The 20,379-nt window shown below is 47.6% G+C and overlaps 2 protein-coding genes across 2 annotated transcripts; both read left to right on the plus strand.

Moving 5' to 3' along the window:
• The first annotated feature begins 114 nt into the window (after positions 1–114).
• On the plus strand, positions 115–8,867 carry LOC134023223 (matrilin-2-like). Its single transcript, XM_062465172.1, has 12 exons — positions 115–466; positions 2,068–2,222; positions 2,428–3,000; positions 3,317–3,439; positions 3,612–3,737; positions 4,754–4,876; positions 5,085–5,207; positions 6,036–6,158; positions 6,380–6,790; positions 7,108–7,260; positions 8,132–8,224; positions 8,394–8,867. The coding sequence occupies exons 2-12, from the start codon at positions 2,069–2,071 to the stop codon at positions 8,447–8,449; spliced, it is 2,058 nt and encodes a 685-aa protein (XP_062321156.1). The 5' UTR covers positions 115–466; position 2,068; the 3' UTR covers positions 8,450–8,867.
• Positions 8,868–9,159: 292 nt separating this feature from the next.
• On the plus strand, positions 9,160–20,293 carry LOC134023224 (uncharacterized). Its single transcript, XM_062465173.1, has 7 exons — positions 9,160–9,576; positions 14,022–15,233; positions 15,357–15,407; positions 15,504–15,617; positions 15,648–15,989; positions 18,588–18,695; positions 18,885–20,293. Exons 1-6 carry the CDS (start codon positions 9,486–9,488, stop codon positions 18,662–18,664), a joined length of 1,887 nt encoding a protein of 628 aa, XP_062321157.1. The 5' UTR covers positions 9,160–9,485; the 3' UTR covers positions 18,665–18,695; positions 18,885–20,293.
• Positions 20,294–20,379: the final 86 nt, after the last annotated feature.

Here is a 20,379-nt window from a genome sequence, read left to right on the forward strand (position 1 = left end):
TTAGGAGAAGTTGGGGGCTATATAGTGTACAGCAGAGATTGAGAATGAAGACATAGAGAGAGAGAAGGAGAGAGTAAGAGAGAGAGACAGAGAGAGAGAGACAGAGACAGAGAGAGAGACAGAGGGAGAGACAGAGGGAAAGAGAGAGAGAGAGAGACAGAGAGAGAGAGAGAGAGAGAGACAGAGAGAGAGAGAGAGAGAGAGAGAGAGAGAGAGAGAGAGAGAGAGAGAGAGAGAGAGAGAGAGAGAGAGAGAGAGAGAGAGAGAGAGAGAGAGAGAGAGAGAGAGAGAGAGAGAGAGAGAGAGAGAGAGAGAGAGAGAGAGCTGAAGAACATCTGCTTACCAAGACCAGGAGTGTCCAGCTGCAGACTGTGAAAACTCCTAGGTGGACCCACACTGGTCTCCCACACCTCTCTCTGGACAGAACAGTTCAATCAGCAATCTCTACATCTCTTCTGGCAGCAAGGTAAGATACATTATTCCAATGGAAATAATTATGCTGTCTCATTGCTTTGTTAACTTTAACAACTTGCAATTCATGACTTTTAAATTGTTATTTACAGTTACAGTAATTCAATCTAGATAAATGTACTTTCTTAACTGATGGCTTTAATTTGAGAGTTGTGACTATCTACATCTGTAGAGGTAATTGCGAATTAGACAGAATATTTTTGAACACCTGTTTCACTGTGCGTTTGCTTACCAGCAGCTCTGGTATCAGATGGATTTTCTCAGATTTCCATCTGCAGCAGCCTGAAAAGCCATTAGAAATGCAATGTTTACAAAACAGAAAACAGCCTCTCTGTCGACACTGGAATGCTATGTTTCACTCAGAAACGTGTTCTTTTAAACATAATCACTTTTTTATGAAGTGGCATCTTGAATGTACACTTGGAAATGTTGCCTTGTGTTGGTGACTAAGTTTCCCAGATGTTTCACAAGGCTGTGTAAAGTTTTTTATGTACTCATTCATGCTCAGAATTAAACACGTGATTGGATAGACAGATAGACAACCATGCTGTGGGTTCCATCTGTAATTGTTTTCGAGCTTAGAGCTTCCAAATGCACATCCAGAAGTTAACAGCACCTAACATTTCATTTGTGTGTGACCCCTGACAGTTCCAGGTCACAGGCAGTCGTAAAAATCCCCAGAACTCTGCTGAATCTCATTCTTGACAACACACTGTAGCAACACAGTGTTGTCATCACCACAGATTTAGTAAAATACCCACTCAGGGTATTTCAGTCAGTGGCAACCAACCCTGCACGAGACAAATACAGACCAGTCTTCTCTAACGCTTCATTTAGCCTGCTAATTTCTAGAACACATTTAGTCGACATGGAACAGTTCCAGAATGCACAAGAGCCCTGGATTCAGTGAGAGAGTATATTTATGTATAATATTTGATATATTCCTTCAGTCTTATATGGCTTTGGCAACCAAACTCACTAATTCACGCCAATAAAGCATTATTGAATTGAATTGAAAATGAGAGGACTAGAGGTCTGGCCCTGCATGTGTTGAAGTGGGAGCAGGCTGTGGAGGTTTAGTAGGAGATGGACCGTGCACTCAGGAGCAGGAAAAGATGGCTCCCCCGAGACCAGAGAGAGGAACAGTCTCAGGCAACTTACAAACTGTTTTAAATCACTCCAACCACCTGTGCCCCACAACATCTGAAAGTCAGCCGACAGGGTGTCCACTCCATTAGATGTCATATGGCAAAGCACTCCAGGCGAGCTGGCTGGGTTGTTTTCCTCTCTGACAACAGCCTCGATATCACATCAGGTACTAGCTTTTGCTCTGAGGCCTGACCAGCGCTGGGAAGAACAGCCGTGACAACTCCTGTGAGTCAGAAGTGAAATCCGAAGTTGGGTAGTCAAGCGGGAGAGGTGAAAGTCCTCGCTATTTATAACCCCACTGACTGACTGTCTGACAGGCTGTCTGACTGACACAACATCTTACTCTCGACCCCTGTCAGCCGATGTCTGTCAGTGGCTGTGTTCAGCCTTCAGACTGAGCTGCTGGTAATTCTCTGTCCCCTGTTCCTGTGTACCTCCCCCGGGCAGGATGAGGAGCCTGGCTCTCGGCCTCTTCTGCCTGCTCTGCTGTGATGCTGCCAGGGTGGAGGGCAGAGACAGACTCCGCTCTAAGCCCTCCAAGGTGTCCAGGGGCAGGGAGGTCTCTGAGGACACCAACAAGCCTGGCGGTCAGAGGAGCCCAGGTAGTACCAAGTGTGTTTAGTGTTGGGATGGAATACCGCAGATAAGCCATGTGCGTGTGTGTGAGTTTGTGTGTCTGCCCGTCATGTCTCTGTGCGTGTGCTCGGTCAGTGCGCCACTGTGTGTGTGTGTGTCTTTCTATCCAAGCCTTTGTACATGTGAGTGTGAACGCGTGCGTGAACTCCATGCCTTCCATGTGTCTCCCAGGGAGCCCGTGCAAAGGGAAGCCTCTGGACTTTGTCTTCATCATCGACAGCTCGCGCAGCGTGCGTCCTCACGACTACGAGAAGGTCAAGACCTTCATCGCCAACATCCTGCGCTTCCTGGACGTGGGCCCCGACGCCACGCGCGTGGGGCTGCTGCAGTACGGCAGCGTGGTCCAGAACGAGTTCTCCCTCGGCACCTACGGCACCAACGCCGAGGTGGACGCCGCTGTGAGGGCCATGGAGCACCTCGCAACGGGGACCATGACGGGCCTCGCCATCCAGTACGCCACGGAGACGGCGTTCTCCGAGGCGGAGGGGGCGCGGCCGGCGGACATGCACATCCCGCGGATCGCCATGATCGTGACAGACGGGCGGCCTCAGGACACGGTGGAGGAGGTGGCGGTTGAGGCGAGGAAGGCGGGGATTCAGATCTTCGCCATCGGGGTGGGCAGGGTGGACATGAGCACGCTGAAGTCCATGGGCAGCGAGCCGCACTCGGATCATGTCCACCTGGTGGCCAACTTCAGCCAGATCGAGACGCTGACCTCCGTCTTCCAGTCCAAGCTGTGTGGAGGTCAGGAGGTCGTCCTCTGTCTGAAGGACCTGACGGTTCACTGTCTTCTCTCTTCTCGCCCCGTTGTCTCTCTCTCTCTCGCGCTCTCTCTCTCTCTCTCTCTCTCTCTCGCTCTCTCTCTCTCTCTCTCTCTCTCTCTCTCTCTCTCTCTCTCTCTCTCTCTCTCTCTCTCTCTCTCCCTCTCTCACTCCCTCCTCTCTCTCTAGTCACCACAGTCTCTAGTACCAAAGCTATCCCTCTTGATGACCCACATGAAGCACTAAATATAGCCTTTTTTCTGTCTGTCTGTGTGTGTGTGTGTGTGTGTGTGTGTTAGACACAGACGTGTGCTCCGTGGTGGACCACGGCTGTGAGCACACCTGTGTGAGCGCCCCAGCCTCCTACATGTGCCGCTGCAGGAAGGGCTACACCCTCAACCCCGACGGCAAGACCTGCAAAGGTGTGCAAGGTCTACTGCGTTACCCCGACAACGACGTCACACTGAACTCCCAACAACCGTGTTACATGATGTTACTATGTTTCGTTCGGCGTGAGTTGTCGTCACAACACCAATAATAGTATGACCAGTGAGTGGAGGGTGTAACCCTGTCTCTGCCTTTGGGGTGCCATAGCGGAGGACCTGTGTGCGGTGGGGGAGCACGGCTGTGCCCATATCTGTGCCGACCTGCCGGAGGCCAGGTACGAGTGTCGCTGCCGGCGGGGGTATGAACTCGACCAGGACCTGAAGACATGCAGGAGTGAGAACCGAGCATCCTCCCTCCCTCCCTGCCTGCCTTCCTTCTGTCTCTGTGGGAGACATTGTAGTGCAGAATGATGTTAGAAAATCCATTCGTTGTCTCATGCTATTATATTGATTTATATTGATTGTTTTGTTGCAGCCTCGTAGGCATGTCCCCTTTCAGCCAGCGTGTGTTCCCCATATACTTCCCCCTGTCTCTCTCTCTCTCTCTCTTTTATTCTCTCTCTATTACTCTTGATCCAGAGAGCAGAACCTGTAATTAGAACTGTCTGAACGCCCAACTGTACACACAAAGATCTGTCATTGTAGTGCTACAGTACCTGGCTGTAACTAACCACAACCCTAGCTGTAATGGCATCAACACAACCAGGTCTCTGTAAGGGTAGACGTCCCCGGAGCCGTCCAATCCAAACACAGTATTATTGGGTTCAGGGTGATGCCAGAGTGGGGCCTGCCTGTCCACCCACCCCCAGCTGGAAACTTCTCCTGTTTCTCTCTCTCTGTCTCTCTCTCTCTCTTTCTCCCTCTCTCCCCCTCTCTTTCCCTCTCTCTCTCTCTCTCTCTCTCTCTCTCTCTCTCTCTCTCTCTCTCTCTCTCTCTCTCTCTCTCTGTGTGGAAGCCAGGGAGAACGACTAAAGTGGGAGAGATTTCCTAAAGGAAGTGAGCTTTTCCAATCATCTAAGCAGCTGTTGAAATATGGGGGAGTGTGTATTCATGGTGTCAGAATTCAGAGAAGCCATAACAGAAAAGCGCTTGATTCAATAAAAGGTTTTGTTGGCTTTGGGTTACAGTAAATGGTAGGGCGTCCTGTAAATTAATATATGAGGGCTGTACTAGAATCTCAGGACTCTGTAACCTGGATATAGACTGTCTGATCTGGCCAAGTCCCGTCTCTAACCCAATTAGACTTTGATCAAATACATCTATTATGATAGAAAAGTTGAGTTGGATTTATGTCAAGAGTTGGCACTTTTTGTGGGTACTGTTAACTGGAGCTAAACAATTCCCCCTCAGGGATAGATTACTGTGACTTGGGGAACCATGGCTGCCAGCATGACTGTGTGAGCACTCCCGAGTCCTACGTCTGCCGCTGCAAGAAGGGCTACGTCCTCAACCTGGACGGCAAGACCTGCAGCAGTGAGTTCAGCTCCCCTTCCTGGGCGCCCCTGCCACCTGTCTCCTGAATGTAAATCTCAGATAATGTCTCTGAAGCAACTAAACAGACATTTGGGAGACGAGAATGTGAACACAGCTCAATGTTTTGGGGATGATTCTCTGACCCTCATCCTCCTGTCCTTTCTCTGTCGTCTGATGTAACGTCTATTTCCTAACTCCTGCCTTCCAGAGATAGACCACTGTGCCCTGGGCACCCATGGTTGTGAACATGAGTGTATGAACACAAACAGGTCCTTTGTGTGTAAATGCAGGACGGGCTACATGCTTCGACCAGATGGGAAGACCTGCAAAAGTAAGTCTCTGACACACTCTGTCTTACAAGTAGACTCTGTCTTCAGGGATCTGCGGTCCCTTCCGAAACTCTGCCACCCAGTGTTTTTCCACCCTGGTATTTATGTGTTACATCATTTGATTGGACCGGATGTTAGGTCAGCGATAATCCTCCAATCCAGACCCTGCTTTTTTGACGGATTAAGAGGAATATTCTTATCTGATTGACAGTTGCTGTGCAGCTGGAATGGACAGGGAGTTTAGAGTCTCTTCGTCATCAGACAGGATATGTACACACTGGACATAACACCAGGGAGACAGTATGTTCTACTTGAGTCATCACGAGGCACAGACAAATGATCGGGATTTGTGTAGAAAAATAACTATTAAATCAGGTTGGACTGTTGAACTGTAATCCCTCTAATGTTTAGTTATGGATGTGAAAGTAAATTAGGTATTATGTATTCAAACCAAACTTCTGTCTAAAAACACACCCATCTTACTATAACCACTCACTACCCATTCATACTCAACCTCCCTTCCTCCTCTTCCCCCTACTGCCCTCCTCCCTTCCTCCTCTTCCCCCTCCGTCCCTCCTCCTCTCCACCCTTCCTCCTCTTCCCCCTCCTCCCCTCCTCCTCTCCTCCCTTCCCCCTCCTTCCCTCCTCTCCTCCCTTCCCCCTCCTTCCCTCCTCTCCTCCCTTCCTCCTCTTCCCCCTCCTGCCCTCCTCTCCTCTTCCCCCTCCTTCCCTCCTCTCCTCCCTTCCTCCTCTTCCCCCTCCTGCCCTCCTCTCCTCTTCCCCCTCCTGCCCTCCTCTCCTCCCTTCCTCCTCTTCCTCCTCCATCCCAGGTCTAGACTTGTGCCAGTCAGTGGACCACGGCTGTGAGCATCTGTGTGTCAGCGCACCTGACTCCTACAGCTGCAAGTGCTTCGAAGGATTCATACTGGGGGAGGACGGCAAGAGTTGCAAAAGTACTGAACAGCTTTTATCTAAATGTGTTAACACACAACGATGTGATTGTTATGGTTAAAGTTTTTTTTTTTTACTTAACCTATGCCATCAAAACCTCCAGTTATTTTCATCATGCTTTTATCACCCATGGGTTGCCAAAAGCAAGTTCTCCTGGTTGTATGTTGTGTGTATGTGTGTGTGCTTGCACGCGGGCTCACGTGTGTGTGCGTGTTCATGCCAGAGCCAGACTGTGGAGATGGAGTGATGGACCTGATGTTCATCATCGATGGCTCCAAAAGCCTCGGACCTTCCAACTTCGAGCTGGTCAAACAGTTTGTCAACGGCATCGTGGACTCTCTGGAGGTGTCTGCTGCAGGGACCCACGTGGGCCTGCTGCAGTACTCCACCAAGGTCCGGACCGAGTTCACCCTGGCCCAGTTCACCTCAGGCCAGGAGGTGAAGAAGGCCGTGTCCGGTATTCAGTACATGGGACGAGGCTCCATGACAGGGTCGGCCATCCGTCAAATGTTTGAGTACAGCTTCTCCACCAAGGAGGGTGCCAGGCCGGGCATCGCTCGTGTCGCCATCGTGTTTACTGACGGGAGATCCCAGGATGACGTCTCTAAGTGGTCAGCCAAGGCTAAGGATGCCGGTAAGTGTCAGGACAGAATGGTAGACTTCCTGTGTGATCCGGATGTGCATCCATGCAAAGATGACTAGAATGCACCTGTAGCATTTACAAACCTGTCACATATGCTGAGAAAAATGGCTAATTGTGTTCTTGAACTCCAAAACCAGTACTGTCTTACTCTATCACCTTCTTCAACAGTACAGAACACTTCAGCCACAAGAACCGTTGACTGTAGCTACTTATCTTATTCTAGAACTGGAACACAATGGCTTGGGAATGCTCTAGGAATACTGTTCCACAGCATTGTGTCTAAGAGTCTGCTGTTTCTCCTCTTGCAGGTATCACCATCTATGCCCTTGGAGTGGGCAAGGCCATCGAGGAGGAACTCCGAGAGATTGCATCAGAGCCAGACGAAAAGCATTTGTATTATGCAGAAGACTTCAGCCGCATGGGAGAAATAACTAACAAACTGAAGTCAAGGATATGTAAAGGTAACCACAACCAGTTGAACAGAACATTAGGCCACAAGCCCCCATCTCATACTTTTGCGGAACAAATGAGAAATGTACTTAAATCAACTATTAAGAATCAATTTTACAAATACTTGACTACTAGTGTTGTTAAAAGACTTACAAAAAGTCTAAATACAGACTAGAAGTGAAAAGGGTTACAAATAGGTTGTGTTTCTCTCTACCATGGGGAGTCCTCGCCTTCAACTGAACTTCAGTGTGTCGCAGATTTATGCTTTGTATGGCTAAAAATGTTTCTTGGTACCGGTAAGTACTTTTAGTGATGTGGTGAAAGGATGTGCAGTGCCTTGGGAAAATGACAACAGTCATCTGTTTTTCCATTAGATTTGACTTCCGGATGTAGTACCACACACAGTGAAGTAGTACAAACGTTTCTTGACTGCCTCATAGTAAGATTTATGTTTTGATTGAGATATAGTAAATCTAATATATATTTAGATATATATCGTGAATCACTGGATGTTGATAGATCTTTCTTCTGTTCACTATTTTCCACATAAATGTAGAACTGTACTATCGCTCAGTTCTTTGAAAAGAACATTGCTGCCTCTTGGAGGTTAGAAAAGTTGTATGGTTTTGGAGCGGTCCAAAACCATACAAGTGGTGTGTTGAACCGTTGTATGTTGAACCGTTGTATGCACTTACAGTAGACCTATTGCAAATCACAGTGGTTTTAAATCTATTTGGGCCTAGTGTAGAAAGTTAGAGAATAGAGAAAAGACGCTGTCGTCTATGAATCTAAGATGAACGCACTTTCACATCTATTAATCACCCTTTCCATGTCTATCTTCCCCAACATATCTTTTATTGGTATATTTCTCTTTATTTCCAGACAAGCCATCCGGTGAAGAGATGTGTAAGTGTGAGAACGTGCTGGTGTTCCAGAACCAGGTGACGGAAAAGCTGAAGAAACTCGCCCAGAATAATATCCTTCACAGTCCGTGTATTGATTAATTGATAGATTTATTAAAAAACATCAAATACACAGCGTATCCACATTACTTCAAGCCCAGAGACACATTAAACCGCGGGCCGACATCTTTAAACATAGTCTTCTGAATATTTGTTTATATCTTCCTTAATCGCTTGTTTACTTGAACTTGTGTCGAATAGGCTAGAAACTCTGGAGATTCGCCTGGGACAGAAGTGAAGAACTGTTCATGCAGCTACACCCAGTCGTCTCTAACATTAACGCATTGGGAACTGAGTAACACATTCAAGGATATAAGTTCCTATCATGAGTGTGGACCTTTATAAAAACCCAACGAGTAAAATGAACCCCCTGTTGTTAAATAAGGATAACACTTGGACATTTCCTGTGAGACATATTAGCTACGTTTTCTGCTGTAACAGCTGTTAAATTATGGTATATTTGTATACATTCTGGTATATAGTGTATTTTTGTATGGATTTAGTAAGTCCTAGAAAATGCGTCTACAACAGGTTTTATAAAACAAATGTAATACACTTCCTATTCAAGCATAATTGTATAATTGTATAAATGATTGTATGATGACAAGTCAAAGTAAAACCACTTTGTACATCCGAAATAAAAGCTTTTATTTAGTCATTCTGTTTACCTTTTTTTAACAAACATGTTCTAGATTTTAATACACACGAGTAGCCTACGTGATTTGTACATATTTTGTATTGCATTAGCTGTTTTCCACACTAGATGGCAACATTGTTTCGACGAACTCCAGGAGGGACGCTTAATTTGCAATATTGTAGCCTCATTACCCTCAACACGTTGCACTTATAAATGTCACCACCAGGCGGATTTCTGAGTTTCTATAAGGGGAAGACCATGGGAGGTGGACGTACACGCCCCTTTCCTACAAGTGAATAATGTAAAGAAAGAGAGAGTGAAGTTAAGGGTCTTCATTTCACACAGTGTGACTGTCCTCTACGTGGCTCCTGCTCGTTGAGTCTCGTTATCCAGGGCATTAGGAGGGCGACAGGCCATGTACAAAGTACCAGGCCAGGGGAGATAGTGCTGCTCATAGCCTCTCATAGAGAAGAGAAAACCGAAAACTGTCCATGTTTTCACCAACCCTCTCGTGTGTGTGCTGACAGATCATCGGGCATTTATCAATCTGTGTTGTTTACTTCGTCAACTTAAAAAAAAAAAACCTTCGTCTATCCCTTCATATCTGCTACCTCCTTAATTTCTGCTATTTTTCGCGATGGGGTGCTCTTCGTCCAGCGCGCAGACAGTTGACCAGGAGAAGAGACCAGGAACCAAGCACGAGGAGAGCAACGGAGACACCACATTCCGTGAGTCCTTCTCTTAAAACTAGTCTGCACCTTTAGTGTTAACTAAGTCTAAACAAGTCACTAATGTATCTCTGTCTATCACCGGACCTGCAGAACAGAAAGGGTAACTTGTACCTCTTGAAAACTCGGGGGCTGGGGGTAGAGTTCACATTTACTTGTGAACCTGCACAAAGCCCATGCTTTTCAAATATATGTTGTTCCAATCAGCGTCTATTATTTCTCACTCGAGCGAAAACGGTCCTTATTTAGGTATGGTCGTATTTAAGTTCAGGCGCCCTCATAACACAATTCCATAATGGTCCTGTACTCTTCCTGTCTTTATTGTTTGGGACAGCCCATGTACATGTAGGCAACTTGGGTGCAGTACATTGTGTACTTTGTGTATATGCGATGTGTCGGTGTATGCATCAGCGTCACAAAGTTTTGCAAAAATATCCGGTAGAACATTGAAAGCCTCTGGACGCGGTAATGAGAACAGTCGTATCTTTGATCGAAGCATCCAACAGTAAAACGTTCAGTAGGGTACGATGTGGCCTAATGCATATGCGTTTTGAAGGCTGGAGGTCTAACCCAACATATTGACGATGATGGGCTGCCACAACTTCTCCTTAATGCCCCGATAAAATAATCTTTCTTCACGTCAAATTGGTGATAAACGCCGGCCCATTTTAAAAAAATGTAATCATTAGTCTTATTCTTATGAGTTTGGAAGATGCCACAAAAACAACATTTTTTTAGGGGGCGTGTCTATTGTCTTTGTTAAGGAACGTGCAACGCGTTAAGTGTGCGAGTTGTCTGATTTTTGAAATATCCTATAATGGGGAAAAATCTAACGTGTTTAACGGTTCATTAGACTCCAGATATTACCCCACATCAGCAGATACGAGTTATTAGACAGATAAAGGGAACGTTAGGGAACTCCCTGAACTGCACCAGCAGCATTCCTCTAAAAGCCCACTAAAGCCTACCATCCTTCCTCTGGCAAAACACAATCGCATATAGATGAGGGGCACACAGTGGCTATGGAGGAGTATTTGTTTGCTGTGTCTTTGCATGCGTGCCTATGTGTTCCACGCCAGAAGCAAGACAGGCATGTGGAACAGCGCCACAGCTGACCACACAGGCCATATTGTCCATTCATGGGGCCTGGATCCTGCCATGGACACAGCTGAGATTATGTAATCTCTACATGTACAGCTCACTGTCCCCCTGCTCTCTCTCTCTCTCTCTCTCTCTCTCTCTCTCTCTCTCTCTCTCTCTCTCTCTCTCTCTCTGTCTCCTTATCTCCCTCTTGTCTTCATGGCTATTTGTATTTCTTACCACAGATTGATTAAAATGGAAATATACTGCTTCACAACCTTGTGTAAATCTCGTTATGTCTATATTTCTGTGTGGGGCTTCTGCTGTTGGTGTGTTGCTTTACGACCACGGACAGTGAGATATACCTGATATCCCATTACACGACAGCAATAAGCCCATTTATACACTAGCAATAAGATTCTTAAATTGACCAGCATGACAGGAGGTTCAGGTAGAGTGTCCTAGATAGAACCAGGCATACTGTAGTGCTGACTGGTACATGCTGGGTCTCTGGGTCTGTGCATGCTGTCAGGGGCCAATGACCCTTACAGTGTCAAGGAGGGCATTGTTGAACCAGCCTGCCAGGTCACCTGGAGTGCTGCCTCTGGCTCCAGGGTGCTGATGTCAGTGTGGCAGGGATGAATGTTGCCCCTTCTGCCCAGTGGCGCTGAATGGTAGCGGTGTGTAGCATGCTCACCACCAGCTGAAGGGCATCCAAGATGCCAGCGCCCCCCACCTCCCTGTCGCCAGGCCTGGGAATCCAAGCCAGGCTCTGTTTTGACTGGGATCTCTGTCATCTCTGGCTGCTAATCATGTTGACACACGAGAGCCACTCAGAGCAGCTCCGTCTCACAACAAGGCCTCAGCAAACACAGCAGCACTGCTGGCACACGCACTCCCATTTTCAATCGGTGGATCTGGAAAAACTCGGCCTTAATACAGAGTTGTTCCCTTTTGTTCTGAACAAGTGTTGCGGTGTGCGAGCACATGCCCACCTATGTGCAGTCGACGGAAAAGACAGACGATCCAGAAGTGCGACATTTCTCTTGTCTCCCCTGTAACCTGATCCAGACGTGGCCTGGTGACCCCTGCCTCCCGCGTCTCTCCCCCATCCCCCTCCCATCAAAAGACAAACTTATCAGGAGTATCCGCTGCTCTGTCCCTCTCTACACACACACAGAAACACTACATAGTGCATACTGCCCCCCCCCCCTCCTCCTCCTCCCCCTCCTCCCCCCACAACACTACATAGTATAGTACTGACCCCCCGCCCCCCCCCCACCCTTACCTCCACAACTTTATACCACGTTAGAATATCCCCTTCAGAAAGAGGTGAGGCCTAGATGGCTGGATCCTCATGTGTTCCTGTCCCCTGTGCCCTGGCCCACAGTCATATTAGGTCCCAGCCCATCACATACCATTCCAGCCATCACCTCCCGGTCCTCTCAGAACTTGTGACAGCCCAATGAAACCAGGAAGCCATCACGGCCAACTGGACATCAGCTGCTAATTCAATCATTTGGCTGATGTCATGCATGAATCAGCAGGCAATGTCTATGCTAGGGAGCAAGCCATGGCTTGTTTAATAATAGGACAGTCCTGGTCTCTTTTCTGAGCAGGTTGGGAAACGTTCCTTTGTTTTTTCTCATGTCCCATGGGTGCAGGAGTTCAACCTGTCTGGCTGTCATGGTAGACTGCCTCCATATCGAGTTTCCGAGTCTTATAGGTTTTAAAGACGTTTTAACAATAGGGCTTTGACTCCATTGGTTGCTATATATCACAGTCAGGCTGTTACTAACGATTTTTATTACCATGCAAAAGTTTGGATCTTTTATCAGGCAATATTAGGGAACTCATTCCAGTCAACAATACTGTCCTTGTCATAGCTGTTCTGTATATTCAGTACAGAAGTACCTGCCAAAGCAGAATAGTTGTCTGATCAGGTACAGGTGGAAAGTAAATGGATTTTCTTCTTCAGTAGTTGCAGAGGTAGCTCCCACTTCCTTTAGAGGCCTGGGGGTCTGCTCTGACTGACACAGGTTTCAATACACCACATTCCTAGCCACAGAAATGGAGGATGGATGGATGGATGGATGGAGAGGAGTTCTGTATCTCGTGTTTACCTTCTGGACTTGATCACCTGAAAAGCTTTCCACAAGTGAACCGTGACCTTCGGTAAATACTGTAGTCCCTTAGCAACACTTCCAATGGATAGGTCATGAGCACAAACAACTGCTGAAGACTACAGTATGTCCATGTGAGCTTGTGTGTTAATGCTTAAACAAGTGACTGATTGATTGGTATATTGATTTATAAGTAAATACATTTATAATTTCATCAAAATCTGTAATTGAGTCAGTTCTAAAACATAAAAAAAGAATTGCGCCAGTCTGCCATATTCACTCCAAGAAGATACATACAGGTCAACATATCCAAGATACATTGGCATGCACTGAAAAAAAATGCGTTGGTTAACCTGCCTTATATCCCTCATGGGAATGGGACACTTTCCACAACACATTTTCTCATTACAATTCTGACCTTGGTCACAGCAATGGAAGTCTGTGGAATGAACCCCTCTGTGTGAAATGTTTGTTTTGACTGTGGCTGTGAGCAATAAGATGCCAAACTATCACCCTGGTGTCAAATTTACAGTATCTGATCTTGGCAAGTCTTTTTAATCATTTAATACTAAATTCCACTCAAAATGAAGAAAACACATGTTACTGACACAAAGTTACCACAAAATCACCTAAGCTTTACTGGTCCTTTCTCTCTTGCATTATATTTAGCATTAGTCAGCACTGTGCAGGGTGCCACAGCATAGCCCTGCTACTTCCTGCTTCATAAGAGGGAACCACTTGAATAGTAGGTACTGGTCCCTTGCAAAAAAAACTTCTGAAATGTCACCCATGGTATGTTTTCGATAAATATTAGCTACTAATGCTCTGTAATCCTTCTTTAATATTGGCCCTATCTTGCTATACATGACCTGTTGCTTAGCAGTGCTGTACCAGAGGTACTTGGGAAAGAGTTGTTGTGGAAAGGGTTGTCATGACGTTGTGATGATTATTAACATTGAGTGCTGTTGGATTTAGCAGAGAGGAAGGGTCAGGGTAAGGGTGGGGCAATGTCATCCTCCTTGACCTCCCACACTGAATGCAGTTCAGTCAGTTGGAAAAGTGTGCCCTTGAACATATTCCATCAAATCTTTGCACAGCTTTTCTGCAATTGAATAATATTACATCATGGCAGAACACAGATTACAATTTAGGATTGTAGGACTTCCATTGCTAGGTCAAATGAACTAACCTGTCTCTGGCTACTTTCTCCCTTGTTTTGTGCGTGTGTGTGTGTTGTTCTAGTTGTCAAAAATGGCATCGTTGCAGAGGACACAGAGACCATTGCGGACCAGATGCAGCTACCGGTGCAGAGTGCCCTGCTAGACGACTTCCAGCCTGGGACCTATGAAGAAGCTGAGCTGGTGGCCATAGCCCAGGAGGCAGACGAGAGCCTGGGGCTGGAAGTCGAGGAGGAGACCTTGGCTGTGGTGATCTCAGAGGCAGAGCCAGAGAGCTTCGCCCCAGTGGCCCCAGCTGAAGTTTCTGCTCCAGTTGAGGCTGCTGTGCCAGTGGATGTGGCTGCAGTAGAGGCCTCCCCTGCCCCAGTGGAGGCTGCTGCTCCCCCTGCAGCGAGCGAACCAGCCCCGGAGGCAGAGGCAGCTTCGGCTCCTGTGGCTATAGAGGAGACCTCAGCCCCTGAGCCCCAGCCTCCAGCTGTGGAGGAGACCCAAGAAGCCATGGAGGTTGCACCACTAGCAGACGCCCCTAGTGCCCTGGAGGTGGTGGTGCCCCCTGCAGCAGTTGTGGAGCCAGTGAAGGAGGCTGTGGAGTCTGCTGCCCCAACTCCAGCAGCAGCAGAACCAGCCCCAGCAGTGGCAGAACCAGCCCCCGCAGTGGCAGAACCAGCTCCAGCAGTAGCAGAACCAGCCCCAGCAGTGGCAGAACCAGCTCCAGCAGTTGCAGAGCCAGCTCCAGCAGTAGCAGAGTCAGCCCCAGCAGTGGCAGAACCAGCTCCAGCAGTGGCAGAACCAGCTCCAGCAGTAGCAGACCCAGCCCCAGCAGTGGCAGAACCAGCTCCAGCAGTGGCAGAACCAGCTCCAGCAGTAGCAGACCCAGCCCCAGCAGTGGCAGAACCATCTCCAGCTCCAGCAGTAGCAGAGCCAGCCCCAGCAGTGGAAGAACCAGCCCCAGCAGTGGCAGAACCATCTCCAGCTCCAGCAGTAGCAGAGCCAGCCCCAACAGTGGCAGAACCATCTCCAGCTCCAGCAGTAGCAGAGCCATCCCCAGCAGTGGAAGAACCAGCCCCAGCAGTGGCAGAACCATCTCCAGCTCCCGCAGTAGCAGAGCCAGCCCCAGCAGTGGCAGAACCAGCTCCAGCAGTAGCAGAGCCAGCCCCAGCAGTGGCAGAACCAGCTCCAGCAGTGGCAGAACCATCTCCAGCTCCAGCAGCAGCAGAACCAGCCCCAGCAGCAGCCCCCTGTGCACCAGTCGAGGGTTCCCCAGCTCCAGTCTCAGGTGCAGACCCAGCCCCTGAACCCACACCAGCTGCCCACGCACCTACTACCATTCCTGCCACTAATCCAGAACCAGCTCCTGCCCCTGAACTTACCTCAGTCTCTGCTCCTGCCCCTGTTCCAGTTGTTGCTCCTGCCCCAGAACCTACCCCGGTCCCCGCTTCAGCTCCTGAACCTGTTGTTGCCTCTGAACTTACCACAGTCCCAGCTCCTGCCGCTGTTCCAGTTGTTGCCCCTGAATCTGCCCTGGTCCTTGCACCTGCCCCTGAACCTGCTGTTGTTCCTGCCCCTGAACCTACCCCTGTTCCAGTTGTTGCCCCTGAACCTGTTGTTGTCCCTGCTCCTGCCCCTGAACCTACCCCAGTTCCTGCTCCTACCCCTGTTGCTGCTCCTGAACCTGTTGTTGCCCCTGAACCTGTTGTTGCCCCTGAACCTACCCCGGTCCCTGCCCCTGAACCTACCCCGGTCCCTGCCCCTGAACCTGTTGTTGCCCCTGAACCTACCCCGGTCCCTGCCCCTGAACCTGTTGTTGCCCCTGAACCTACCCCGGTCCCTGCCCCTGAACCTACCCCGGTCCTTGCTACGGCCCCTGTTCCAGTTGTGGCCCCTGCTCCTGAACTTGCCCCAGTTGCTGTTCTGGAACCTGCTGTTGCTCCTGCACCTTCTCCAGTTGTGGTTCCTGCTCCTACACCTGCTATTACCCCTGCTTCTGCCCCTGCTCCAGTCATTACCCCTGCTTTTGTGCTCCAAGCTGGAGGTATGTATTCACATCAGGCCTCTCTCTCATTCGCTAAAACTGATCTGTCTCCTATCAGCTGAGTTATTACATGTCCACACCTAAATGGGCTTTTAACCAAACCTATATATCACTAAATGGAGTGGTCACATGACAAATATCTATTTAATGTCTCATAACTGGATTCCTGACAGCCATTATCAGACCTAACCCAGCCTGCAGGGCGTATTGGTTCCATCTCATTGGGTGTTGTCATGGTTTCCTGAAATACCTGTTGCTTCAGTGGTAAAGTGAGTTGAAGAGACGGTTTCCTGTCTGATCAGGCTAACCTGCCCCCTGAATATGACACATAGCTGAGTCACCCATGCAAACATGCATTCAAATTAGTGTTGTGTAATTTGCATACCATACTATTTTTTATGATAAAAAAAGGGTTTAGATACAAACATAGGATGTCTAATACAGGATCCCAAAAATACCAGGATGTCCTATTACATCCAGTTGCATTTTGAAGTGTGCGAGCCAGCATGCCTTTCTGGCTATTCTGACCAAAAACCCTTTGTACCACAGTCAACTGTTCAATAGGGGACTGATACATACCTATCTGGGCCAGTTCAATTTCCAGTTACATGACAAAGTAGTATGCAACAGTACTTACATTATAAGGGCAGCTGCAATGCCTACTGAAAGTAACTAAGTTAAAGCATGCGATTTGGGATGCAGCATGTGTTTGTGTGTGTGTGTGTCTGAGCATGTGCAAACAAGCATAGAGATTACATTAGTAAAAACAAATCACCAAAAAGCCTGAGGAGTGAAAAACAGACGTTCAGCAATCCTGGTTAAAAAGGACTGAAGTAGGAACATCTGTCTTCCCTGTGTATTCAGGTTCTGGCGTGTATTGGTGTTGGACAAACTAACCCATTAACCTCCTGGTTACCAAGGCCAGCTCCCCTTTGTCCACAAGTCTTATCCCCAAGGATCAACTGGACCTAGTTACCTTGTGAGGCATTATAAAAACAGACCCTAAAGACATTGACCCACACTGGCAAACAATGAGTTGCAATGTCGAACCTAGCTTCTCTGGGTTACATATTAGTGTCAAGGCTAATGATGGCCAACCCCCAAGGCCTTAATGACACCATTAACACCCAGTAACCAAGACTAGGGTATCCAACACACTACAGGCCCAGTGTTGGTTCCTCATGGGTCAGCTTTGGTGACCAGCTGTCCTGGTAATGAATAACCCTGCATATAGACTGAACCAGCACTGGGGAGGGTGAGGGAGGGGGCAGATTAATAGGACGGTTTTGTCCCAGGGTGCGATGGACAGATAAGGCAGTGTGTGAGACAATACTGCTTCGGACTGAAGGAGACAGTGTGTGGTTGGGGCTTCTGTGTCTTGCTAGCGACAACACACCCAGCCACACACTTTCCCTCATTGTTCTCTGTGCCTACATAGACTTATGCACTGTTACTAGGGATTACATAACACATGTAAATATTTGGACCCCCCCCCCCCCGTCTCTACAAATGTAAATGGCATGTTGAATGGAGCTGTACATGTGGCAGTGGAGAATGAACCCATTGTCTGTTTTGATTTGGTAGTATGTGTGTCTTGGTCTCTGTATAGCTTGTGAGAGGACCAACCTCTCACTGACCACACAGTCGCACACAAGAGACTGTTGTCATGGCTGTAGCATGTAGCTCTCCAACACAAACAAGCACACACACCGTAAAGATGTATTGATTCTTACATTTACATTTAGTCATTTAGCAGACGCTCTTATCCAGAGCGACTTACAGTAAGTACAGGGACATTCCCCCTGAGGCAAGTAGGGTGAAGTGCCTTGCCCAAGGACACAACGTCATTTGGCACAGCCGGGCATCGAACTGGCAACCTTCAGATTACTAGCCCGATTCCCTAACCGCTCAGCCACCCGACTCCCCCCTTAAACCATACAATTATTATAGAACGGCTTAATCAGGTACTTAGTTATCAGTAACTTTTAATTTAATGAAGTGGGTGTCTGGGACATAGTAGTCTGTGTAAGAAAATCTATTGTAATCCTAACTTTTGCAGGAGGAACACCACAAATCTAGTCTTTCTATAGGTGCCCTTCTTCAAACAGGGAAAGAACATACTGTACTTTTAGGCAAAGGAGGCCCCTTCAGCCTACCCGTGCAAGTTCTGGCTGAGGGGAGGAGTTGCATAACTCAGGCACCCTCCCCCCTCTCTCTCTGAGATGTGTGTGTATGTGTGTGTGTGCAAGGCATGTCCCTACCCACACCCTCTTCATGTATGTATGTTTGAGAAACACAGCACAGGTCAGCTCTATTCACTAAACCGGCTCTGCGGGGGTACAAGTTGTACTGACGGCACTGGAATGTTGACACTTACCATGTAGGGGCTGTGTGTGTCGACGCTGTGTTGATGTGTCTTTAGTGTAACTGACGATGAAGTTGTTCCTTCATCATTCAAATATGTCAAAGAACTTAAGACTTTCCCAACCCCCACCCCCCACACACCCCCACATTTCATGTCAGAATGTCATACGTTTCATGCATGGAAATGCCAGCCAATGTCTGACTTCCTGGTTGTGTCATATGATCTATCTCCAGTGAATGTGTTGGAGACAGTGGCGGCGCAGGCAGCTGCAGTGGTCCTACAGGAAGCACAGAAGGCCAAAAAGGACTAGAGGTCCTCACCCCAACATGAAGAGGCCTCTGGTGAGACGAACATACTCATTGACCCCCCCCCCCCCCCCTTACCCCTCACTCTGAAAGAGATGTTCTCACTCTGTTGCAAATGAAATGTCTCCATGGCAACAGGGCGTCAGAGCTGTATAACTTTGAATGTTTGTTGCTAAATGATTTGTAGGACATGAAGTCTAAGTCATTTTTCCCTTTTTCTTACAGCGCCAAGTGAAAAGAAAATGATGAATATATGAGTAAATAATGCACAAACCCAAAGATGCACGAGAAACGGCTACTGGAAAACAAACACACACTTTTACTGTAAAAGCACACACGCACACACACACACACACATGCCTACCAAGCTGCAGACCAGCTCCATTCGATTTTTACTGTGAGTTCTTACACCAGGATGCCTTCATAACCTGTTCTTCCAGAAAGATCACACTGTTTCCTCCATTTGTACATATAATATTTCTCACTCCTGGTACTGGCATTGTTACTGAAAGAAGTGCCTTGAGCCGCGCAGCTCCCTCAAACAGACTGTTTGCTGCTGTGCTGAAGCAGGATGATGCACGACGATGGATACCAGAGCAGAACTGGGAACAGACTACAGGACAACACTGTCACTTTCTAAACAACAGGGTGGAGTCGCCGTGGTGCGGACCAGCTTCGCGTGGAAAGGCTACATAGATTCATTACTACTTAACTAGCTGCTCCAATGATGAGGAATACAAGCCAAACATATTATAACAACTGTGAATGCAAATACATGTTCTGTTAGCCTAGCGCGCTCAACCAGGCGAAGGAAGATGGACTCTCACCACACCCTTTCCATGGTAATCTCGCTAATGATGAATTCAAAAAGGGTTGACGAGTACATGTAGGTATGTGAATACTAAAGGTTTAACTGTAGAGCAGAGTGTTGATATACGATGGGATGAGTTTGTGTGCTGCGTGCATGTCAGGGCTTCTCTTTCCTGTCACCTTGTTTATATGAGTTGGTCACAACATTAAAAAGCTATTATGAATGGAAGTTACTCTGTTTAGGTGACCATCTACGCTAAGGAAACTGTACATTGTACCAAATCTAGACTGTGAGTGAGGCTGGTGTGGAGGAGGTTATGTGTTGTAAATCAAATATTACAGGAGTCAGTGATTCTGTTGTTTCATCCAGAGGACATGGATCAAAGTCAAGTAAGCTTCCATTAGCGGATCCATTAACTCTTATCCTCTTGTTCCTTCAGGCTTTACAACATAACACACCAACACTGGGTTTGTGGTGCACCTCCTACAGAAACTGATCCTTTTAACCCTAAACATAACAGAATGAAGACCATTATAAAATGGCTTAGGGAATTTTACATGTTCAGACTCCAGTGTCTGGTCTTTTCACAGTTTTGAAGGCTCAGTCTCATCTCATACCATGGTTGTGAAAGACTGTGCCTGCCTGTCTAATGTTGGTTCGTGTGATGACGATGGGTAGCGGGATCAAATGTTTTCCATGTTCTTTTTTCTATGCAAGGCCCAGAAACGATCACTCTTCTGTAATATGTTATTTCTGAGCTGTGTATGTGATGCGCTAATGTTTTAGTGTACAGTCCAAATAAAGTCTTGCTTACTAATACTCAGACTGGTTTACCTCTGTGTGTGTGTGGGGGGGGGGGGGAAGAGGGTCTAGGCCGGTTAGTCTGTCCTCTCAGGTATATATCACCCA

This window comes from Osmerus eperlanus, chromosome 7 (assembly GCF_963692335.1).
Source record: "Osmerus eperlanus chromosome 7, fOsmEpe2.1, whole genome shotgun sequence".
NCBI lineage: Eukaryota > Metazoa > Chordata > Actinopteri > Osmeriformes > Osmeridae > Osmerus > Osmerus eperlanus.

Excerpts from the sequence above, each read along its gene's own strand:
- LOC134023223 (XM_062465172.1), top strand. The coding sequence starts at position 2,069 with ATGAGGAGCCTGGCTCTCGGCCTCTTCTGCCTGCTCTGCTGTGATGCT. Across the intron at positions 3,738-4,753 it reads GGACCTGAAGACATGCAGGA|GGATAGATTACTGTGACTTG; the intron begins GTGAGAACCGAG and ends ATTCCCCCTCAG. Across the intron at positions 8,225-8,393 it reads GAAGAAACTCGCCCAGAATA|TTGAACTTGTGTCGAATAGG; the intron begins ATATCCTTCACA and ends TCGCTTGTTTAC.
- LOC134023224 (XM_062465173.1), top strand. The coding sequence starts at position 9,486 with ATGGGGTGCTCTTCGTCCAGCGCGCAGACAGTTGACCAGGAGAAGAGA. Across the intron at positions 15,408-15,503 it reads CCCCGCTTCAGCTCCTGAAC|CTGCTGTTGTTCCTGCCCCT; the intron begins CTGTTGTTGCCT and ends CTGCCCCTGAAC. Across the intron at positions 15,618-15,647 it reads TCCTGCTCCTACCCCTGTTG|CTGTTGTTGCCCCTGAACCT; the intron begins CTGCTCCTGAAC and ends TTGCCCCTGAAC.